This window comes from Sceloporus occidentalis, unplaced genomic scaffold (assembly GCF_023333645.1).
Source record: "Sceloporus occidentalis isolate IW3139 unplaced genomic scaffold, rSceOcc1.0.p SCAF_1, whole genome shotgun sequence".
NCBI classification, from domain to species: domain Eukaryota; kingdom Metazoa; phylum Chordata; class Lepidosauria; order Squamata; family Phrynosomatidae; genus Sceloporus; species Sceloporus occidentalis.
In genome coordinates this window covers 25895351-25916376 of record NW_028316981.1, presented here as the reverse complement: position 1 = coordinate 25916376, position 21026 = coordinate 25895351, and the positions used below count along the sequence as shown (strand labels likewise).

At 44.5% G+C, this 21026-nt stretch overlaps 1 protein-coding gene across 1 annotated transcript; it reads right to left on the bottom strand.

Moving 5' to 3' along the window:
* Positions 1-482: 482 nt before the first annotated feature.
* LOC149321247 (serine/threonine-protein kinase pim-1-like) lies at positions 483-20767 on the bottom strand. Its single transcript, XM_089518345.1, has 6 exons — positions 20554-20767; positions 8705-8805; positions 7822-7872; positions 7340-7706; positions 4645-4821; positions 483-2988 (listed from the first exon to the last, which is right to left on the bottom strand). The coding sequence occupies exons 1-6, from the start codon at positions 20660-20662 to the stop codon at positions 2828-2830; spliced, it is 966 nt and encodes a 321-aa protein (XP_089374471.1). The 5' UTR covers positions 20663-20767; the 3' UTR covers positions 483-2827.
* Positions 20768-21026: the final 259 nt, after the last annotated feature.

The window sequence follows — 21026 nt, the reverse complement described above, 5'->3', positions numbered from 1 at the left end:
ATGGTCCATGTTCTCTCCTAGAGAACTACATACTTATGCTCTCCAGCAAAGAATTTAAAATACAATATTAAATATAAAAATACAGCATTGTTTACTAAGTGATATCAAACAGCTTATAATTGTGCAGTTAGTACAGATGTGCCCTTTTGTTGCCCTGCACCTTCAAGTTGTTTCCGACTTATGATGACTCTATCATGGGGTTTTCTTGGCAGTTGTTGTTCAAAGGTTTGCCACTGCCTTTCCCTCAGGCTGAGAGAGTGTGATTTGCCCAAGGTCACCCAGTAGGTTTTATGGCCAAGCTGGGAATCAAACCCTGGTCTCCACAGTTGTAGTCCAATACTCAAACCATGCTGGTTCTCATACAATACTTAATGGTCCTCAATCTAAAGGTTATGCTGCCACTAAACAAGACACAGACATTGTACTAGAAATGTGCAGCGTCCCACTTGATCCCATATGAAATATACCAAGCGATATTTCTTTTTCTTATAAAAGTTTATTTAAATCCCAGAAAGGGTTTTGTAGATGCTGGAGCCCAAACGGGCAAGGCACTGTGTTATGTGGTTGCACTAATGTGCATGGGACACAATATTAAACATAAACACACAAATATCCACAAATACAAGATCAAACCAGAACTGGCATACCAGTACTCCTGTTACGTTGCCAGAGGTGGAAGGCTCAGAACATGATGCTGTCACTTCCATAGGTTGGATTTTAGTTTTGTGCCCTCCTTCAAACCCCCCCCCCTTTTTATGCTCCAGTTTCTCTTGGCTAGCATTCTGTTTATCTCTTAGAGACAGTTAGTGCCAGAAAGCTAACAAAAACAGGAATTTTAAGATTGCTTGAATGCACCAGTCTCAAACATGGTGGAAGCATAAAGCAGGGCTTGGAGAATTTTTTTGTTTGTTTGACTACAACACCCACTCTCCCACTGGCCACACCAAAGAGGATTCTGGGAGCCACAGTCAAAACAAGTTCTGCAAGCACAAATGTACTTGTTACCTCACCTCCCAGTTGAGACCTGGCAAGGGCAACATCAAGGAAAGCCAAATCCCAAAAAAGTAAAGGATTCTTGTGGATGCCAAGCTGAGCCTTGAAGACATAAATAGTCCGACTTCTCATTGTTTCACCCCCAGCCCAATAAGGATGAGTTGTGAAAGAGAACAGGTAATCCCCCCCTCTCCTAGTCACTCTAGCTTTCCAACAGAGTTTGATATCAAAGGAAGGCTCTCCCGATCCAAGCTGGGCAGGATCCTAGCAAGTACATATTCTGGCTCGCTACCATAACTCACCAAAGTTTGCAAACCAGACCTCTGCATAGGTGAGTCAAGAACAGCATATATCCAGGACAGAACTAGCTTCCCATGAAGCCAATTCTTCCCCCATAGCTGGCAGCGAGGTAGAAGATCCACATTGATAGGAGACTTGACTCAGGGTATAGCTGTCCTCTCTATACTCATGCCTGGAAAGCTAAAAGAAAGCCCCAGAAATTCTTCTAAGTACAGAATCTGAATCCTTTTCTAGCGTCAATTCATGTAACTGAAAAAGCCCCTGGCCTCACTCCTTGCCAAGTAATAACATCCCATTAAAAGACAAGAATACTCTGGCCTAGTTACTTCAGATGGACCAAGGCAAAGAGGGAAAATTTTTGAAACTCCTCATGCTTAGCTACTGGGCAGTGGCTATACTAGTGGATGTCTCTGGAACTTAAGTATCTGGTTGGTCAAACGTTTCCCAGAATCTCCCTTTGACCTACTCCAACACAAGCCAGAACTTACATATAAAACTGAGATCTACGTATATTTGACAGAAGAGGCCTGAAGCCAGGGATATTCTACCCCTACCTTACCCCCAATGTTCAATTTTAAAATAACCTGCACTTCTTTTTTGGCTTTGGGTGCACTTTTTAATGGGGTTAGATGCTCTTCATTTTATTTTGTTTTTTCACTTTCCTCTACCCCAAGGGCACAAAGGAGAGAATGAAAAAACCCACTAGGACAAGCACTAGATTTAGACTTGGAATGGCTAAACAGGAATGGAAACGCGAGGCAAGGAGGAGAGTTGTTAACAGTACAACATTACTACAGGGCTGAGGAACATGTGGCTCTGTAGATGTGGCTGAACTTTCATTCCCATCGGACAAGCTGAAGTTAAGGCCATGACAGAAGTAGGAGTTCATCAACATCTGATGGGCTGAAGTGTCTCTGCATTAAAGTATCCACTTTCTGGCTGGACTGAAGAAAACATTTCTAACACTCAAAAACTTATGGCAGGTATATACTTTGCATTAACACAACAGGAAGCAGCAAAGGCCCACAGGTTTGTCCCCCTAAATAAATAACAACCTGGCACATGCAGAGACAGTGCCATATCCATACTGCATTAAAACATAAATCCAATCCTCCTGTCTCCAGGAGGTGTCCTGAGGGGGCTCCAATACTGATCAAGGTGTACAGGAGGAAGCCAGCACTGGGAGCCTCAAAATGCTGCTTGCTTTGTGCTTATCGTCTGCCCCTTGCCAAAGCAGAAAGGCAAGGAGGGCAAGCAAAAGTCCTTGTGTAAACAGAAGGGTGCCCATTGGTCTCTACTGTCTTGGCTAGGGACTGGAATACCAGCCCCATTGTCTAATGAGGTTGTCAACGGTCACGTGGGTTGGACAAGGTGCCCCTGGTAATAAGGCCTGTGCACCAGGGACAGCCGCTCAGTTCATCAGCAGGAATACGAGGCAGTGATCGCATCAGTTGGTTGTCGCAGGAGAAGCCAAGATGTTCCCATCCACTCCACGAAGGCCTCCTTCCCCAGCGCTGGCCAAAGGCCACCATAGTCACAGGCTAGTGCCAGCTTTAGGCCCTGTGGGCTGCTGTGGCACTTTGCGTCCGCTCTGCTCCAGGTAGGTGAGGAGCCAGGGGTGCCCCAGAATCTGTTCCAAAGAAGGTCGTTTCTCCGGGGTGAGGGAGAGGCACCACTCAATCAAGTGACGGCAGTCTAGCCAAGGGGGAAAAGAAAAAAAGAAAATAGTTGTTAATGCTGCAATCATTCTGTATGCAAAACACTGCAAATATTACTTTGACACAAGAATAACAATAATTTCTGTTCTAGAGCCAGGGGAACTGAAGCTGAAGCAGACCTGGGAAAAGTTACTTTTTTCCCAGGTTACAACTACCAAAATGACTGGTCAGAAGGATAATTATTTCCCCAAGATGATTCAGGGTAAGTTCATAGCAGGGCAGGAACCAACAGCTGATGATCTTTACAATGAAGCAATGAAAGACAGGTCAATCCAAGAAGAGTCATTCACAAGAGAGCAGAGTTAATCAATTTATGACGTAGGTTAGCCCAGAGCAAAGGAAAACAGCCTGTCATGTCTACCTACCAGCTCTTCACAATCCTAGTCACAGTGAGAGCTCTAGGGCTAACTGATAATCAGGAATTAATAAATTAACCAGATTCAGATGATACATGCATAGAACCCTTAAGGAACTCAACCGTGAAGCTGCTGTCTTAAGAAAAATATACAACCAGATGTTTTAAAGAAGGGCTTGAAAAGGTAGTCAACACTACACTCTGAAGAAAAGAAACACAGAAAATTACAGGGCCATTAGCCTACCCTCTGCCTGAGAAAAACTGATGGAAATTTAGAATTCACTACCAGATGTTGTTAAAGGCCACTAGGTTAGGGATACAGGAAGCTGGCATATGCAGAGTCTTAACTATTGAGCCGTAAACAGCAGCACTGTCTACACCAGTGGTTCCCAACCAGCAGGTCTCCAGGTGCTGAACTGCAAATTCCAGAATTCCTCAATATAACCTGTGTTAGTTGAGGCTTCTGGTTGCTGAAGTCCAAAAACATATAGGGATGTAAGGTTGGTAACTGCTTGTCTGGATCAGACATTGCCAACTATGTTTCTGGACTGTAACTCTCATGAGTCCTCATCACTGGCTATGCTTATTAGGCTTGATGGGAGTTGCAGCCAAAAAAAATGTGGAGGGCCACAGTTGCTCATCCCTACAATCTACACTGAAAGGCAACAGCTCTCCAGGGTTTCAAGCAAGAGTGTTTCCCAGCCACACCTGAAGATGGCCAATACTAAAATATCAAGCTGTGCAGACCCATAATTTCTAGCCAGCTAGTGTCATACTGGCTACAGATGCCATGAGGTCGCTTTGAGGATATTTGAGACTTCCCACTGATGAAATGTTATGCATACTGAACAGCTTCGGGGGGGGGGGGGGAGAGACAGGACAGGATGGGACTTCCCTATGCTCTCATGCCACCAGAAAATGACCTTCAGAAGAAAGAGAAAGGAAAGAGAATGTGCAAGGTGCAATAATAATGATGATGACGATGTTTATTTATATTTCCCGCCTGTCCCGAGGATAGAGGCGGGATTACATCAATAAAATACAATAATACAAATACAACTGATAAAACACTTATACTGAATTTACCATATTCCTATTAGTTCTCTAAAAAGAGTTCATCAGTAGCCAGTAATCATAGTCGAGAGTGGAACATCATCATAAGCTTTTATATGGATTAGTCTGACGTTATTGTAGTCTGACATTACTCAGGACAATTTTGATCACCATTTTTTGGCATGTGTATTCTTAACATGCTGTGGTCAACAGTAGCACTCTCACCTGAGGATAGCCTGCAGTGATAGTGGAGTTTTCCAAGGAGGATCTCTTCATCACGTTCAAAAGGGATGTCCCCACACACCATGTCATATAGCAGGACACCCAGTGACCACACAGTTGCAGGCAGGCCATGGTACCGATGATACTTTATCCACTCAGGGGGGCTATATACCCTTGTGCCTGTAAAATCAAAAAGGAACAGGTGAAAAAATGTCCAGACAGACTCCCATCTCAATTTAAATAGTACTAACTAGAGCTCATAAGTTACACCTTCATCTCTACTCCTTCATAGGACAAATACCAAAGTGTCCAAACTGCAGAAACTAGGCATAAGATTCAAATTCAACTAGTTACTAATAGTTACTCAGTGTAAAAAAGAACTGACCATAGAGTATATTGCTGCTTCAGCCAAAGTCCCCCCACCACCTGCAAAATGGCTTTAATGTCGTGACTTCAATTTCCACATCTCTGGCCAAGCTAGTCAGCTTTTTCTCATGCTGACTTATCAGTCAAACCCTTTCTTTTTTTTTTTTCCTTTTAGAATGTCAGATTGCTTGGTAAACCTTGTGATAACAACTTAGTTCTTGCTCTGACATGTTCAGTTACAGTTTACAAGTAATTTACAAGCATTTTCAGGAGAGCCAGAATCTGGTCTTGAGAACGCCTCTGCATGTTCAATTGAGACAAATGCAAAATTTTACATTTAGGCTACAGAAATCAAATGCATGAGTATTAGATAGTGGATGCATGCCTCAGTAGTACTATATGCAAAAAAGACCTTGGGATAATTGTTTAACATGAGCCAGCAGTGTGGTGCTGCAACAAAAAAGGTGAATGCTATTTTAGCCTGCATTAACAGTAGCATAGTTTTCAAGTCGAGGGAAGGAATAGTCCCACTTTATTCTGCACTGGTCAGGCTTCATCTGAAGTAAAGTTCTGGGCACCTTATTGGAGCAAGTTCAAAGAAGGGCAACAAGGATGATAAGAGGGATGGAGAACAAAATATAAGGAATGGTTTGAAGGAGTTAGGCATGTTCAGCATGGTAGAGAGAAGACTGAGGGGTGACATGACTGCCCTCTTTAAATACCTTAAGAGCTGTCACAAAGAAGAGAATGCAGGCTTGTTGTCTTCTGCTCTAAAGGGTAGGACCAGGTCCAATGATTTGAAGTTACAGGACGGTAGATTTTGGATTGCATATTAAAAGGAACTTCTTGATATTAAGAGCAGTTCAGCAATGGAACTACTTGCCTAGAGGCACTGTAATCTCTAGACATTTTCAAAAAGAGTCTGGACAGCTACCTGATGGGACTACTTTAGCTGGAGATCCTGCACTGAGCAGGGGGTTGGGCTCTATGGCCCATGAGAACCCTCCCAACCCAATGATTTTTTGTTCAATGAAAACTTCTTTCAGTTGGGGGAGAGCAGCCTGAACTCTCCTACAGTTGTTCATTTTTATACTAAGATACAGAATTGGTTTGGTTTGGCTGGCTGAAGAAAAGTGTGGACCCACATGCAGCACCTGACCCCACTATGTTGTCCCTGAGGGCCTCCACCAGTCCTCCAAAACCTCCTGAACTTCTCCATATTTTAAAAAGGTTCAAGACACACTGCACAAATAATCCAGTTTCAGAACACTTTAACGGCCCTGCCTCAATGCTATGGAATTCTGGGAACTGTAGTTTTGTGAAACATTTAGACTTTCTCTGTCATAGAACTCTGGTGCCCCAAACTATAGTTCCTAGGATTCCCTAGCACTGAGCCAGAGCAATTAAAACAGTCTCAAACTGGATTTTTTCTGCAGTGTGTTTTGGACTAAAGTCACCCCCAAAAGCCCAAAGTCCTCCTAAATGTGTGCTAACATATAAAACCACTCTTGACAAATCCTCTCAAATATATGCTTTTTCCTTTGTTTCTCCTACAAAGTGCCATCAGAAAGTGAAACAATGCCACTGATGGCTGTCATTTTGAAGGGAAAAGAAGGTATTTGAGAGGGGACATTTTCAAAAAGAGTCTGGACAGCTGCCTGATGGGAGGGGAGTGGAATAACAGCAGCCTCCTGTTCCTGCATAGTATAGTTCCTCATCCTCCGCCTACATAGTGAGATATGGAGGAATCCACCCATTCCTACACCATCTTCCTTATTCCTACAAGAAGACAGTTTTGCGCTTCAAGAACATTGATATCAAAATACCTTCTTTGGGTGGAACAAATACAGTATGTTAAATCAGGCTTCTTATCCATTGCGGTAATATCTTTGCAACAATTCTCCCACCTTCTACTCATTTGCACTCCTGGCTTGCACAGAGAAAGGTATTGTTTTCTTCCACACCCAAAAGAAAGCTGTCTTATACCAACACCACATATCCTCAAAGGTGGAGAACATGTGGCCTTCCAGATGTTTTCAGCCTAGAAGTTTAAATAGCTTTAACAAGCACAGCCAGTGGTAAGGGCTTATCAAAACTGCAGGCCAAAAACATCTGGATGGCAGCACACTGCCCATCACTGTTACAACTAATCCATTTGCTCAAAACTGTCTATATCCAATAGCTGGTTGGGCTGGCAGCTGTGTTAGTCCAATATATCTGGAGGACATCAGTTTGCGGAAGGCTCATGTACATAGGGTTTCAGGCAGGAGCCTTCCCTCAGCTCTTCTTGGAAATGCTACCCGCCCTCTCCCTGAATGCACAGCGTACGCACCATCAAAATCCGTGTACGGGGAATCCCGAAGCAATGCCCCTGAGCCAAAGTCTATAAGCTTCAGGTCACCATGTAGAAGATCCACCAGGATGTTCTCATCCTTTATGTCCCGATGCAGTACACCACATAGGTGACAATGGCGCACTGCCTCCACCACTTGCCGGAAATAGCTGGCGGCCAAATTCTCCGGGAGTGGGCCCCTGTCCGTGATGACATCAAACAAATCCTGGGACACCAGGGGGCGCTCCATCACAATGAAGTACGAGTCGGGCTGTTCGAACCAATCCAGGAGACGGATAATGCCTCTGCAACCCGGGGAGGACACTTTCTTCATCAGAACAACTTCCAGTGGAACAAGGCTGCCGTTCTGGAGAAGGAAGAGAAAGAGGACATGGAGATCATTATTTGCCATGGCCTGGAGCCCACGTGGCATCACAACAACCAAAACTGCAAGAAGAATCAGCACAGAATGATAAACTCACCATGTGCTGGAACTGCAAGACTCTCTCTTTGGCAACATATTTAATTGCCACCTGTAAGAAGAAGTTATATATGGATTTGAGTAGTATTCAGAGACATAGGTGAGTTAGTTTACAAACATCAGTATGCAAAGGGATCTTGTAGCAGTTAGTCTTCACAGTGCAACAAGATCCCTTTGTATACAGATCTGAATGCTGGACTAGGACTCTGGGACATTGGGGTTTAAATTCCTGTTCAGCCATGGCAAATCACTAGGTGACCTTTGGCAATCTGCATTCTCTTAGAGAGCCAGCATGGCATAGAGCTTTGAGTGTTGGACATGACTCTGGAAACCAGGGTTTGATTCCTGGCTTAGCCATGAAACCACAGGGGTGACCTTGGGCTAGTCACATGCTCTCAGCCTTGGCGGCTGTTCCCAGTTTGCTTCTCTTTCCAAAATGTATCCTTAATTGCATCCCAGCTCAGAATCTGGCAAAAGTAACCAGATATAAATTATTCTTCCACTCTCCCCAAAAGACCTTTTTTAAAAAAAGAAAAAGAAAAAAATGTAAACATTGTAACAAATCCGTTTTAAAGTAGTTGCTTTAAAAACTGTGGTTTATCAAGCATCAATTTGGAGGTTCTGTGGGGACATTAAAAGTTTAATAAATAAGTTTGGCTAAAAAAATAAAACCATGCAACTACCTTCTTACATGCACTCACTTTGTATACACATGTGTGCTTAATATGTACCATCACGTTGCTTGTCAACTTATGACAGCCTCATGAGGGTTATCTTAAGCAAAGAATTGTCAAAGGTGGTTTTGCATCCACACATATAAATACTCTTAATTTTTAACAAACTACTTCAAGCCTATAGTGGAAAAGACATGTGTGCTTGCTCACTGGGAGAGAATCGCTGAGCCGCGTTCCAGCGTAGACGGTGCCGAAGCCCCCGCTTCCAATCAATGCTCCCAGACGGTAGCGTGTCTCCAAAGTCGCCTTCCCTGAAAGAGAGAAAGTAGAGTGTCAAGTGGGGATAATGACTGGGTTGGCTGCAAAGTCCTTGTGCTTTGTCCACCCACCTTTGAAATTGGCCTTTGCAAAGAGTCCCCTAAATTGTTCAGATGTGCTCCATTGTGCAGACTGTACCCAAGCATCTAAGGAAGTAGACCAAGGTCCAAAACATACTGCAGAAATAATTCAGTTTGAGAATGCTTTAAATGCCCCAGCTCAATGCTAGGGAATCCTAGGAATTGTAGTTTATTGTGGCACCAGAGCTCTCTGACAGTTCCCAGAAAACTACAGTTCCCAGAATTCCCTAGCATTGAGCCAGGGCAGTTAAAGTGGTCTCAAATAGGATTATTTCTGCAGTGTGTTTTGGACCCAAGCCTATGAAAGCTTATGCTACAACTTCTTTTGCAGTTATTATTATAGTCTCAAAGATGCTATAAGATCCCTTTGCAGACTCAGGGTGACAGGTGTCCTCCTTTTCCAGGACACATCCTACATTTCAACCTTCTGTCCAGGAAAAATTCCAAAATGTCTTCCATTCTGAGCATGGGTAAGAAGCTCATTTGGTAATACCATGTTTGCTGTTCCTCTTTGAGAAATGCATCTGCTTGGCAGCCCATCCTTGCTGCAAATAGGGGGATAGGATGGATCCTTCTAAACTTCTTTTTTTCCTAGGAGCAGACAAGACCTTTCCCAAGAGCTTTGGGCAATGGGCTACTAGAGGAAACAATGCAAACATTGACTGCCCCCCCCCCCCTTAATTTCAGCACAATGGACAAATAAAAGGAATAGTTTAAATGTAGTCAGTCAAGGGTTTGTTGCCAGTAAAGGACAATTTTCAGCCTTTGTCTTGCTCAGAGTTTCTGTAAGTACCTTGCAAGTCAACAAGGCATTTTAATGAATGTTCATCAGGAAAATACAGTTGAGCACATAATAAAGTGAGAGACAGCATGGTTTAATGGTTTGAGCATTGTACGTACTAGGACTCTGAAGACCAAGGCTCGATTCCTGGCCCAGCCATGAAACCCATTGGGTGACCTTGGGGAAGTCACACTCTCTCAGCCTCAGAGGAAGGCCATGGCCCCCTCTGAACAAATCTTGCCAAGAAAACCCCATGTTAGGTTCTCTTTAGGGTCACCATAAGTTGGAAACAACCCAAAGGCACACAACAACAACAACAACATGTAATATAGCTGTAAATAAACCTTGTGAAATGAATTTATATTTCTAGGAGTGTTTTTAAGCTTTCATTTGGTCATGTCCTGAGCTGTACCCCATTTTGAGCATGGCTAAGAAGCATGGATTTATATTTACAGAAGTGTTTTTTAGCTTTTATGTCACAATGTCCTCCATTTTTTCCTTAATGGCCTCCATTTTCAGCATGGCTAAGAAGCACAAATATATATTTATAGGACTGTTTTTAGCTTTTGTTGCAATGTCTTCCATTTTGAGCATGGCTACAAAGCACGGATTTATATTTATAGGAGTGTTTTATGTATTGCTTATGTAAACTGTTTATGCATTTTATATATTTATGTAAATATGTAAACTGCCTTGACTTTTCGGAAAAGTGGTACATAAATACATTTGTTGTTAATATTATCATCTTTTATTTTGCAATGTCCTCCATTTTTCTCGAATGCCCTCCATTTTGAGTATGGCTTAAGCAGCATGAATTGATATTTAGAGTTTTTTAAAGCATTTAATTGTCCATGTCCTCCATTCTTCTGTGGCACCATACATTCCCTTGCATGTCCTCCATTCCAAGCATGGGCTGAGCACGAATCTAAATTTATAAGAGTGTTTTTAGCCATTATTTGGCCACGTCCTACATTCGGCATGTCCTACATTCCCCCCAAATGTCCTCCAGAGGACACCCTGTGCATACTGATATTCCAGGCTAGTTCTCTGCATTCATACCCAATAAGTTGCAAGCTTCCTCTCCATCATTGTCAGGGGCATCTGAGGCCAGTGGGGCTCCTCCAGGACCCTGGAAGCCGAGGGCAGCCTGAGCCAAAAGCATGGCCTTTGGGGGGAAGAAAAAGGAAGCAGCCCTTCCCAGCCACCGCCTTTTATAAAACTCACTGCAGCGCCCCTTTCCCGCCAAAACTGCTCCACGTGGCGCCTTGGAACGCCTCTGCTCTGTACGAAGATTCCATCCCCGCGCCTCCAAGAGCCAATAGGAAGCCGCGCTACAAGCATCAAAGGAAAGCTCTTGCCCAATCGGAAAAGAGACTCCCTCCCTGGCTGGCGGGGGAGGAAAACCCACTTGGGGTTTAAACATTCGGAAAGGCGGGGCCTACGCGGGAGGCTTCAGCCAATCAAAAGAGGAGGGACGGCTCAGAGCAGCCAATAGAAGCAAGGCGCGCCAAGATTCTTTTTCTCCCCCTCCCCTGGTCTACCCACGTGTTAGCAATCTGCAGCATGTAATTACTAATTGCCTTGCATTGTTGCATTGGTATAAGGAAAGGAAAGGCAAGGCATGGTTTGAGCGTTGCTGGACTATGGCTCTGGGGACTTGGGTTCGAATCCCAGCTGGGCCATGTAAACCCATTGGGGGATGTTGGGCAAGTCACACTCTCTCAGCCTCAGGGGAAGGCAATGGCAAACCTCCTCTGAACAAATCTTGCCCAGGAAACCACATGATGGGTTCACTGCCTGCAAGTCACACTCTCTCAGCCTCAGAGGATGGCAAAATGGCAAACCCCCTCTGAACAAATCTTGCCAAGAAAACCCCATGAAAGGGTTGGTTGCCTTTGGTTGCCCCAAGTTTCAAATGAGTTGAAGGCACACAATAACAGCCACTTCAGAATGCCAAACCTTTCTAGCAATCAACAAATTCTATGTTGTGATTTTAAAAATAGGCATATATCCTTATATATAACTATCAGTTCTAAACAAATCTTCTATAATATTTAATATATTTTTAAAATTCATTTTTACTTTCTGTTTGCCATCTTGTGCCTAACTTCCTATAGTCAAAGAACTCCACGTTAGTGCTCTTTTTTAACCAATTCAAACTGGCTTTTTTAATTTGTTTTTTTAATAATATAGGCTTTTTTGAGCCTATATTATTAAATTTATCCCAAAAATTCCTTTATTTCCCCCCCCCCCCCCATTTCTTTTTAAATTGTTGGGTCGCCTTTCCATTAATCAACATCGTTAATTCATCTATTAATGCGAGTGCATTTAATTTAATTTTTCATTCTTCAATTTGGGGCGTGTCTTTTACCTTCCAATGTTTGGTGTAACTTATTCGTGCCTCTGTAATCATGTGTAATAGTATGCTTATTTCTTCCTAGTTGAGTTGATCTTTTAAATCATCTGTTATATATAATAAAAACAGTTCTGGACTCGTTTTAATTTCTTTTTGGATTATGTCAGCTATGTTTTTGTGAATACCAAAGTGACTAATTGGACTGCAATGCCCAGAATCCCCACACCCAAAGTTCAGGCAGGAGCCAAAAAGTTCTGTCTCCCTCCCCACAATTGCAAGCCATGGGCAGCTGAGAAGTAACGGAAGCAATGGCAGGTTTTTGCTCCTCGCCTGATTTATGAGCTGGACATTTGCTCCTGAGCCTCTGGCAGACATGCTGACCATTGAGACTGCATGCCTGAGGCTCCCTCTGGACCCCACTGCCCAGCACTCTCAGCCTCGCCTGATTATATAACCAGCCACCCAAGCCGACCTAGCAGCAACCTTACCTGACCTCTAAAAAAAATGTAATGCTCCCACAAATCTAAGGGATGAAAAGTAATTAAGACCTGGCGCAAACAAGAATGAAAACTTCCTCTTTAAGATTAGATCAGGCTACGAAAGTCGAGGAATCAGAACATCAGAATGGGAAGGGCAGCTATGAAAGAACTAGACAAAGTTGTTGTTGCATGTCTTTGACTCATTTCCAAGTTATGGCGACCCTAAGGCAAACCTATCACAGGGTTTTCTGGGCAAGATTTGTTCAGAGGTTTGCCATTGCCTTCCCCTGAGGCTGGAAGTGTGTGCCTTGCCCAAAGCCACCCAGTGGGTTTCATGGCCATGCTGGGAATCGAACCCTGGTCCCCAGAGTCATAGTCCAACATTCAAACCACAATGTCATACTTGCTTTCACAAGATCCTAAAGTATACATTCAGGGGCAGCTGTGTTGGCCATTTAACAAATACAAACAAATCCACCAGTGATACCTTTATTGGCCAACCGAAAAGCACAAGATACTTGTTGCAAGCTTTCAAAGCTCCATGGCCGTCTTCATCAGGAAAGGTGTTATAAACCAAACAGTAGAAGGAAAAAAAATTGGAGATGTTAGTCAGATACCTGCATGTTGTTTCAGTCCTTAGTAAAGACGGTATGATGGGGAGGATATCTTTTGCAGGCAGGCTCTTCCTGTATATCACCAAAATGTTCCTGATGGGAAAACATGGAGACTTCTTGAGGAATCCATTGTTCTCTGCCTACAAAGAGGCTTGTGACCTCACTGAAATGGAGACATACTAGACTGCAAAGGAGGGGTCCCTGTTGAGGTGCAAATGGACTTTAAATTTCCTGGACTTTGAAAATCTCCCTATTGCAGCATGGCTTGCAAAATATCCTCCCTATCATAACATCTTTACTAAGGACTGAAACAACATGCAGGCATCTGACTAACGTCTCCAATTGTCCCCCCCCCTCCCTCCATTTGGTTTGGAAGATCCTAAAGTGTAAAGATATATGAGATGTGCTATTGGGAAAGAGTGCTGAGGATACAGCCAAAAAGACAAACCAATGAATCCTTGAATAGCTCAAGCTTGACATCTTCCTGGAAGCCAAAATGATCAAACTGAGGCTGTCGTACTTTGGCTGCATCATCAGAAGCCATGAATCACTGGAAAAGACAACAATGCTAGGAAAGGTAGAAGGCAACAGAAACAGAAGAAAACCACAAGTCAAATCGATAGACTCAATTAGAGAGGTCATGGGCCTGAATATGCAGGACTTGAGCAGAGTGGTAGAGAATAGGGAATCCTGGAGATGCCTCTTTCACAGAGTCACCATCTAAATGCATCTGAGGAAGTAGCATGAAGTCTACGAAAGCTCATGCTGCCAATTTCTTTCTTTCAGTTAAGTTTCAAAGGTAGTATAAAATCTAAGTACATATTCACCATGAGTCAGGTCAACTCAAGGGCAGTTAACAACAGTGAAAGGGGCTGCATGATCATGAATGTTGTGATCATAACAAATGTGTAGGGTCTTTTACTTTTGCCCAACACTGCTTCCTTTCCTTTTGGAAGATGAAAACTGTCATTTTGCTAACCTGATGTGCTAACTACACCCTTTTACTTCACAATTCCCTTTTCACGACGGAACAAATGCCCTAACCGACATGTCACTGGCTGCATCTACACTGCAGAAACAATCCACTTTATTTGACACCACTTTAACTGCCATGGCTCCATCCAATGGCATTCTGGATTTTGTAGTTTGCTGTGGCTCCGGAGAAGGCTAAATATCTCACAAAACTACAATTTCCAGAATTGCATTGCACTGAGCTATGGCAGTTCAAGTGACATCAAACTGCATGATTTCTGCAGTGCAGTGCATATGCTGCCACTGATTCCCTAAGGCAAAAAGCAGAGATTGGAAAAGTTACTTTTGAGACTACAGGTTGTCCTAGATTACCCAAAATACCATGGTCATTGGCTAGGGGATTCCTGGAATTTAGTCCAATAAATAACGTTTCTAAGATGTGTTTACCAAGACACAACCAACTGAAAACAGCTTTGTTTTGAAATGGCTCCTGACAGTAAAGCCTACGCTAGCCAGTGCAATACATTTAGGATAACAGTGTATCCATTTTTTCTTGCAAATTCTTTCCAGCATTCATCTGGGATGTGAGCAGCTCAAATGTGCTTCTTAATATCAAAAGTGTGCTTCTTAAAATACAATAATATCACATCTCAGCACTTGAATGAGGTTTATTATACTGTACTATAGTTGCCAGGATCCCTCCGCTAGCATAGGTATTGGCCATATTGGCTGAGGACAAATGTAACTCAATGTAAGCTATATTTCTGAGGAAGGAACTGGCCAAGCCACCTCTGAGCATTCCCTACCTACAAAAAACCCTATTCAATTCATGGGACCATCATAAGTCACTAGGCAACAGCCTCCCATACCCTCATCTTTAAATCTGAGAATTGAAGAGGGGAGAAAGAATAACTGACATCATGGTTTGAGTGTTGGACTTCAACTTTGGAGACCAGGGTTCAAACCCCGGCTCAGACATGGAAACCTTGCCAAGTCACGCTCTCTCAGCCTCAGAGGAAGGCAATGGCAAATTTCCTCTGAACAATTCTTGCCAAGAAAACCCAATGACAGGTTTGTCTTAGGGTTGCCATAAGGAGGAAATGAAATATTTGAAGGGGTGTCATACTGAGGATGGAGCAAACTTGTTTTCTGCTGCTCCAGAGACTAGGACCCAGAGCAATGGATTCAAATTACAGCATAAGAGATTTCATTTCAACATTAGGAAGAACTTCCTGACGGTAAGAGCTGTTCGACCGTGGAACACACTCCCTTGGAGTGTAGTGGAGTCTCCTTCTTTGGAGGTTTTTAAACAGAGTCTAAATGGCCAGGAGTGCTTTGATTGTGAGTTCCTGCATGGCACAGGGTTGGACTGGCTGGCACTTGTGGTCTCTTCCAGCTTTAGGATTCTATGATTTGAAGGCACACAACAACAACTGAAGGCAGAAGCAAATTATTTATGTTTATATTAATAATGTTGATTCCATCAAGGCAGGTGTGGGGTTTAAAAAGAATTGTGCCCTTAAGGCAAATCACCCCAGTGATGGATGACACTGGATGACCAAACCATTCTCCTCTAAACATGACAGGGGACTGCTAAGAAACAAGCTTCCTTTTCCCGCCAATTCCAAGCCCAAAGGACAAGCAGAAGGCCTTAAGCGGCCTCCTTCCCTCTAAGGCTAAGCTGCCCTGGAATGTGAGAAATGCCCTCCAAGTCAGACAGGAGATTGCTGGAGGAGAGCCTTTGCCACACATTAGAGCTGGAGGAACACAGGGCCAGTCCTTGCCAGGAACCAAGAGGCATTTGTTTATTGTTGTGTAACACCCTCAGGGGAAAGAAATGGCAAACCTCCTCTGAAGAAATCTTGCCAAGGAAACCCCATGAATGGTTCGTCTTTGTTGTTGTTGTGCGCCTTCAAATCATTTCTGACTTAAGGTGACCCTACAGTGAACTGATCATGGGTTTTTCTTGGCAAGCTTTCTTCAGAGCAGGATTGCCATTGCCACTGTCTGAGGCTGAGAGAGTGTGGCTTGCCTAAGGTCACCCAGTGAGTTTCCCTGGCTGAGCTGGGAATCAAACCCTGGTCTCCAGAGTCCTAGTCCAACGCTCAAACCACAATGTCATGCCGGCTCCTTAGGATTGCCTTAAGTAAAAAATGACTTGGAGGCACACAACAATTTTGTTGAGGAGCCAAAAGAGTACAAGAGAGAGGAAGAACTGAAGAAGAGCAAATGTGGCATAACAGTTTGAGTATTGTGCATCTACACTGTACAAACAATGCGGTTTGACACCAACTGCCATAGCTCTATTCTACAGAATCCTGGGATTTGTAGTTTTGGGAGGGTCTAGCGTTCTTCTGGCAGAGAAGGTAAAAGACCTTGTAAAACTAGAAATCCCACGTCACCATAGGATGGAGCTACAGCACTCACAGTGATGTCAAACTACATTATATATACAGTGCAGATGCTCCCCAGGAGACCAGGGTTCGAATCCCCACCCAGCCACAGAAACCCACTGGGAGACTTTGGGGAAGGCTTCATTGGAATGCAAAGGCAAACCAACTCCCTCTGAACAAATCTTGCCAAGACAATCCTGTGATACCTTAGAGTCGCCATAAGTCAGAAATGACTTGAAGCCAGGCAGACAACAACAGGCAGAGCTGAGGAAAGTTACTACAACTACAAATGCTAGAACACCCCAGCATGGCCAGCGACTGTGCTAGCTGGGGGTTTGGTGGTGGAGCCAGCATGTTGTAGGATTCTGGAAACCAGGGTTCAAATCCCCACTTGGCCATGTAAACCCACCAGGTGACTTTGGATAAATCACACTCTCTCAGCCTCAGAGGAAGGCAATGGCAAACCTCCTCTGAACAACCCTTGACAAGAAAACCCTGTGATAGCATTGCCTTAGGGTCGCCATAACTCAGAAATGACTTGAAGGCACACAGCAATGACAACAAAGTCTTCCAAAGTGCCAGTGTGGTGGAGTGGTTTCAATGTTGCACTAGAATTCCAGGAGACAAACAAACAAACAAACAGCTTCATTTATATACCGCTTCATACAGAACTAGCAATGTCTAAGGAGTTTACAACTGTAAGACAAGGGTTCGAATCACTTGGAAACCCATTGGGTGATCTTGGACAAGACAAATGCTCTCAGACTTGTTGTGCCTTCAAGTCATTTTTGACTTATTGCAACCCTAACACCACCCTATCACGGGATTTTCTTGACAAGAATTGTTCAGAGGGAGTTTGCCATTGTTTTTTCTAAGGCTGAGAGAGTGTTACTTGACCCTAGTCACCCAGTGGGTTTCCACAACGGAGTGAGGATTTGAACCCTGTTTCCCAGAATTGTAGTCCAATGCTGAAAACACTGCATCATGCTGGCTTCTCTCAGCTTTAGAAAAAGGCAATGCTTGCCAAAAAAACACTGCTTTTGCAGCCAGTATGGTATATTGGTTTCAGCCCTGAACAAGAAGTCTGGGAGACAAGGGTTCAAATCTTAGCTCATTTATGGAAACTCAGGGGGTGACCCTGGGCAAGTCACACTCAGCCCTAGAGGAAGGCAATGGCAAACCTCCCTCTGATCAAATCTTGCCAACAAAACACTAGGAGAGAGTCCGATTCGACTTGAAGGAACATGACAACAGTCACAAAATCTCCCGAAGCCATTCTCCAAGGTCTTAGGGGATCAGGTGTGCTTTAACCCTTGGAAAGTTTGTGGGATTCTGCGAGCCCCCCCTTCCCAAAGTTACTTTTCCTGCATGGACGCACACCATCATGTGAGATGACAAAATGAGGCCAAAGTACCGGCCAGCTCTGCATCGTCATGGTGAGCAAGAGTGAATCCTAAAGGGTTATTTCAAAAGGATGTCACGGGGAAAGCGACCGGGCAATGGGGCACTGTCAACATCTTGTCACAACCTTGCTTCCTCTATTCTCCATGACTTATTTTCCAAATAACTGTTTAGTGTCCACCTTGGAGTAAAAGTGAGAGGGACCAAAATATGTACGGACATCTCCACTTTTGCAAAAGCGTCCATGTAAGTAGAATCTGGTGAAAGCCAGCATGGTGGAGTGGTTTGAGCATTGAACTATGACTCTGGAAACCAGGGTTCAGATCTCTGCTAAGCCACAGAAACCCTCTGGGTGACTGTGGGCAAGTCACACACTCTCAGCCTCAGGGGAAGGCAAGGGCAAACCTCCTCTGAAGAAATCTTGCCAAGAAAAACCCATGATAGGTTTGCCATAAGTCAGAAAGGATTTGAAGGCACACAACACAACAACAGCAACAACAATCTGCAGCAGGATTTGCTGCAACTCTTGCATAAAGAACTTTGTTTGTTGTGCCGAAAGGCATGAAAACATGCACTGTGGAGTGACGCAAGGACTAAAAGTCCGAGTGTGTCATCCAGCAGAAAGCAAGCCTTTCTCCCAAGCTCACCTCCACTGACTATGATTCATTAGCTTGACGCAGGCAAGGTCTCAGATTGTTTCTCTTTTTGATCTCCTCCTCATTATCCTTCCATATGAGGACAGCACCACTAGCCTACCTTGAAGGGCTGTTGCAAAGATTACTGCGACGATTGTGCCAAGCACTGTGAAACTGGTTTGTTGAGAAATATTGTAAAGCAGGGTGGCACAGTGGTTTTAGCGTTGGACAACGACTCTGGAGATCAGAGGTCGATTCTCAGCTCAGCTATGAAACCCACTATGTGAACTTGGGCAAGACACATGCTCTCAGCCTCAAAGGAAGGCAATGGCAAACCTCCTCTGAACAAATCTTGCCAAGAAAACCTCATGATAAGGCTGCCTTAGGGTCATCATAAGTCATGACAACAGGCACATAACAACAACACTTGTATAACAATAGTAGCCAGCAGGTACAAGTCTAGATACCACCTTAGTCTTCATCTCAGTAGGCACAAATATGTGTACACTACTCAGGGTTCACAGCCACTTAAACTCACTTCCCAACCCAAACTAGGGCTGAATCCGCACTGCAGAAATAATTCAGTTTGACACCACTTTAACTGCCACAGCTCCATGTTATGGATTGCTGCGTAGTTTGTTGTGGCACCAGAGCTCTCTTGACAGAGAAGGCTAAATGCCTTCCAAAACAACAAGCCCCAGCATTCCATAGTATGGAGCCATGGCAGTTAAAGCGGTGTCAAACTGGATTATTTCTGCAATGCAGATGCATCCTCAATTAAAAAGTGTAGCTGGGGCAGGGGGAAGAGAAGGAAAACCTGCCGATGGCAAGTGCTGGGCTTCCTCCAGAGGGTTTAAAGGAATGGTGTGCAATGCCAGCAGCTGCCGGTGGAAGTCAGCACTGATCTGGAAGTCCACTCTTTCCACTTTGGCAACAGCGGAGGCAATGGAAATATCCCAGAGCCGGACTCTGCAAACTTCGTCAAGCAGAGTGTGTGCCCTCCCTCCCCCTGGGTCAGCAAAGAAACACTCAGGCCTCTGCAAATGTAGGACGAACCAGGCAACCCAGTGCCAAGTCCTGTCTTTCGCAAGCCGATGGGGACTGGACTTTAAAGACCTTTGGAGACTCCATGCCTTCCTTAAGCATCTACAGTACTAGAAGCCTCTCTGCAGCAGCAGCCTTGCTGTGCCATCCTGATGGGCATCTGAAGGCAGCTGGTGGGCTCCACTGGCATACCTGCAGGGGCTTAAAACGGAGTGGTTTCTGAGTGTTGGACAAGGACTCTGGAGACCAGAGTTCGAATCCCAGCTCGGCCATGAAACCCACTGGGAGAGCTTGGGCAAGTCACACTCTCTCAGCCTCAGAGGAAGGCAATGGCAAACCTCCTCTGAACAAATCTTGCCAAGAAAACACAGGAATAAGGCCGCCTTAGGGTCATGGTAAGTCATGACAACACTCACAACAACAACACTGGTATGACAGTAGTAACCAAAGGCAATAATGCTAAGAAATAATCGATTCACGTTGCGTTTCCAGATCATGATAAGATACATAAGTCCCGTGTAAGCATTCTCAGCGTTTTTCTGCTATTTTTTCCATGTTAATTTTTGTTCATACAAAAACGAATAAGACTTTAAACAAAAGCTAGCAAAGGTGGAAGGTTATGGAAAGAGAGGGAGATTTCATGCCACTAAATGCATCTGAGGAAGTAGACTGAAGTCTAGGAAAGCTCATGCTGCCAACTTCTTTCTTTCAGTGAGTCTCAAGGGTGCTGCAAGATGCCTCTATAACTGATGCTACAGACTAACGTGGCTATATCTTTGAATTTCTTTCTTTCAGTGGGTCTCAAAGTTGCTGCAAGATCTCCGCTCTCTGGGCCCACAACAAACTCCAACTCCCAGAATTCCAAAGAGTTAAAGCGGTGCCAAGCCGGGTTATTTCTCCAGTGTGGATGCAGCTCTCACTGCACCATTGCATCATTGCAAGCAAGCAAGCAGCCCCTTCCTTGAGGGTCTAAGGTGGGCACTTACCCTGGGTGGGCTGCTGGTGCTGGTGGTGGCTGTCCTCCTTGGGGAAAGCCGGGCTGAGCATGGCGTGGTGGTGGAGCTTCGGAGGGTAGAGCACCTGCACGGAAGACATCGCGGCTCCAAAAGTCCCGAAAGGCAGGCGAAGAAAGTCCTGCAAGCGCGCAGAATGAAAAGGCTGCAGCAGAGGAAGAGGAGCAGCACCAAGCAGCAGCTGCTGCCTCTCTTGGCGACCGCGGCAGATTCCCGGGGAAAGGGGAGGAGCTTGGAACCTTGGCACGGACACGCCCCCTTGAGGACACGGACACGCCCCCTCCACCTCTGTCTCACTACAGCCACTCAGGGGGCGTGGCGCTCGGGTAAAGGCCACGCCCACTTTCAATCCTGGAGCCACGCCCCCTCTTTTGGAACGCTGCAAATGCCAAAGTTCCAAGTCTGTCCTTCTTTCTCTCGCTTTGCAGCGCAAAAGGAGATGGAAG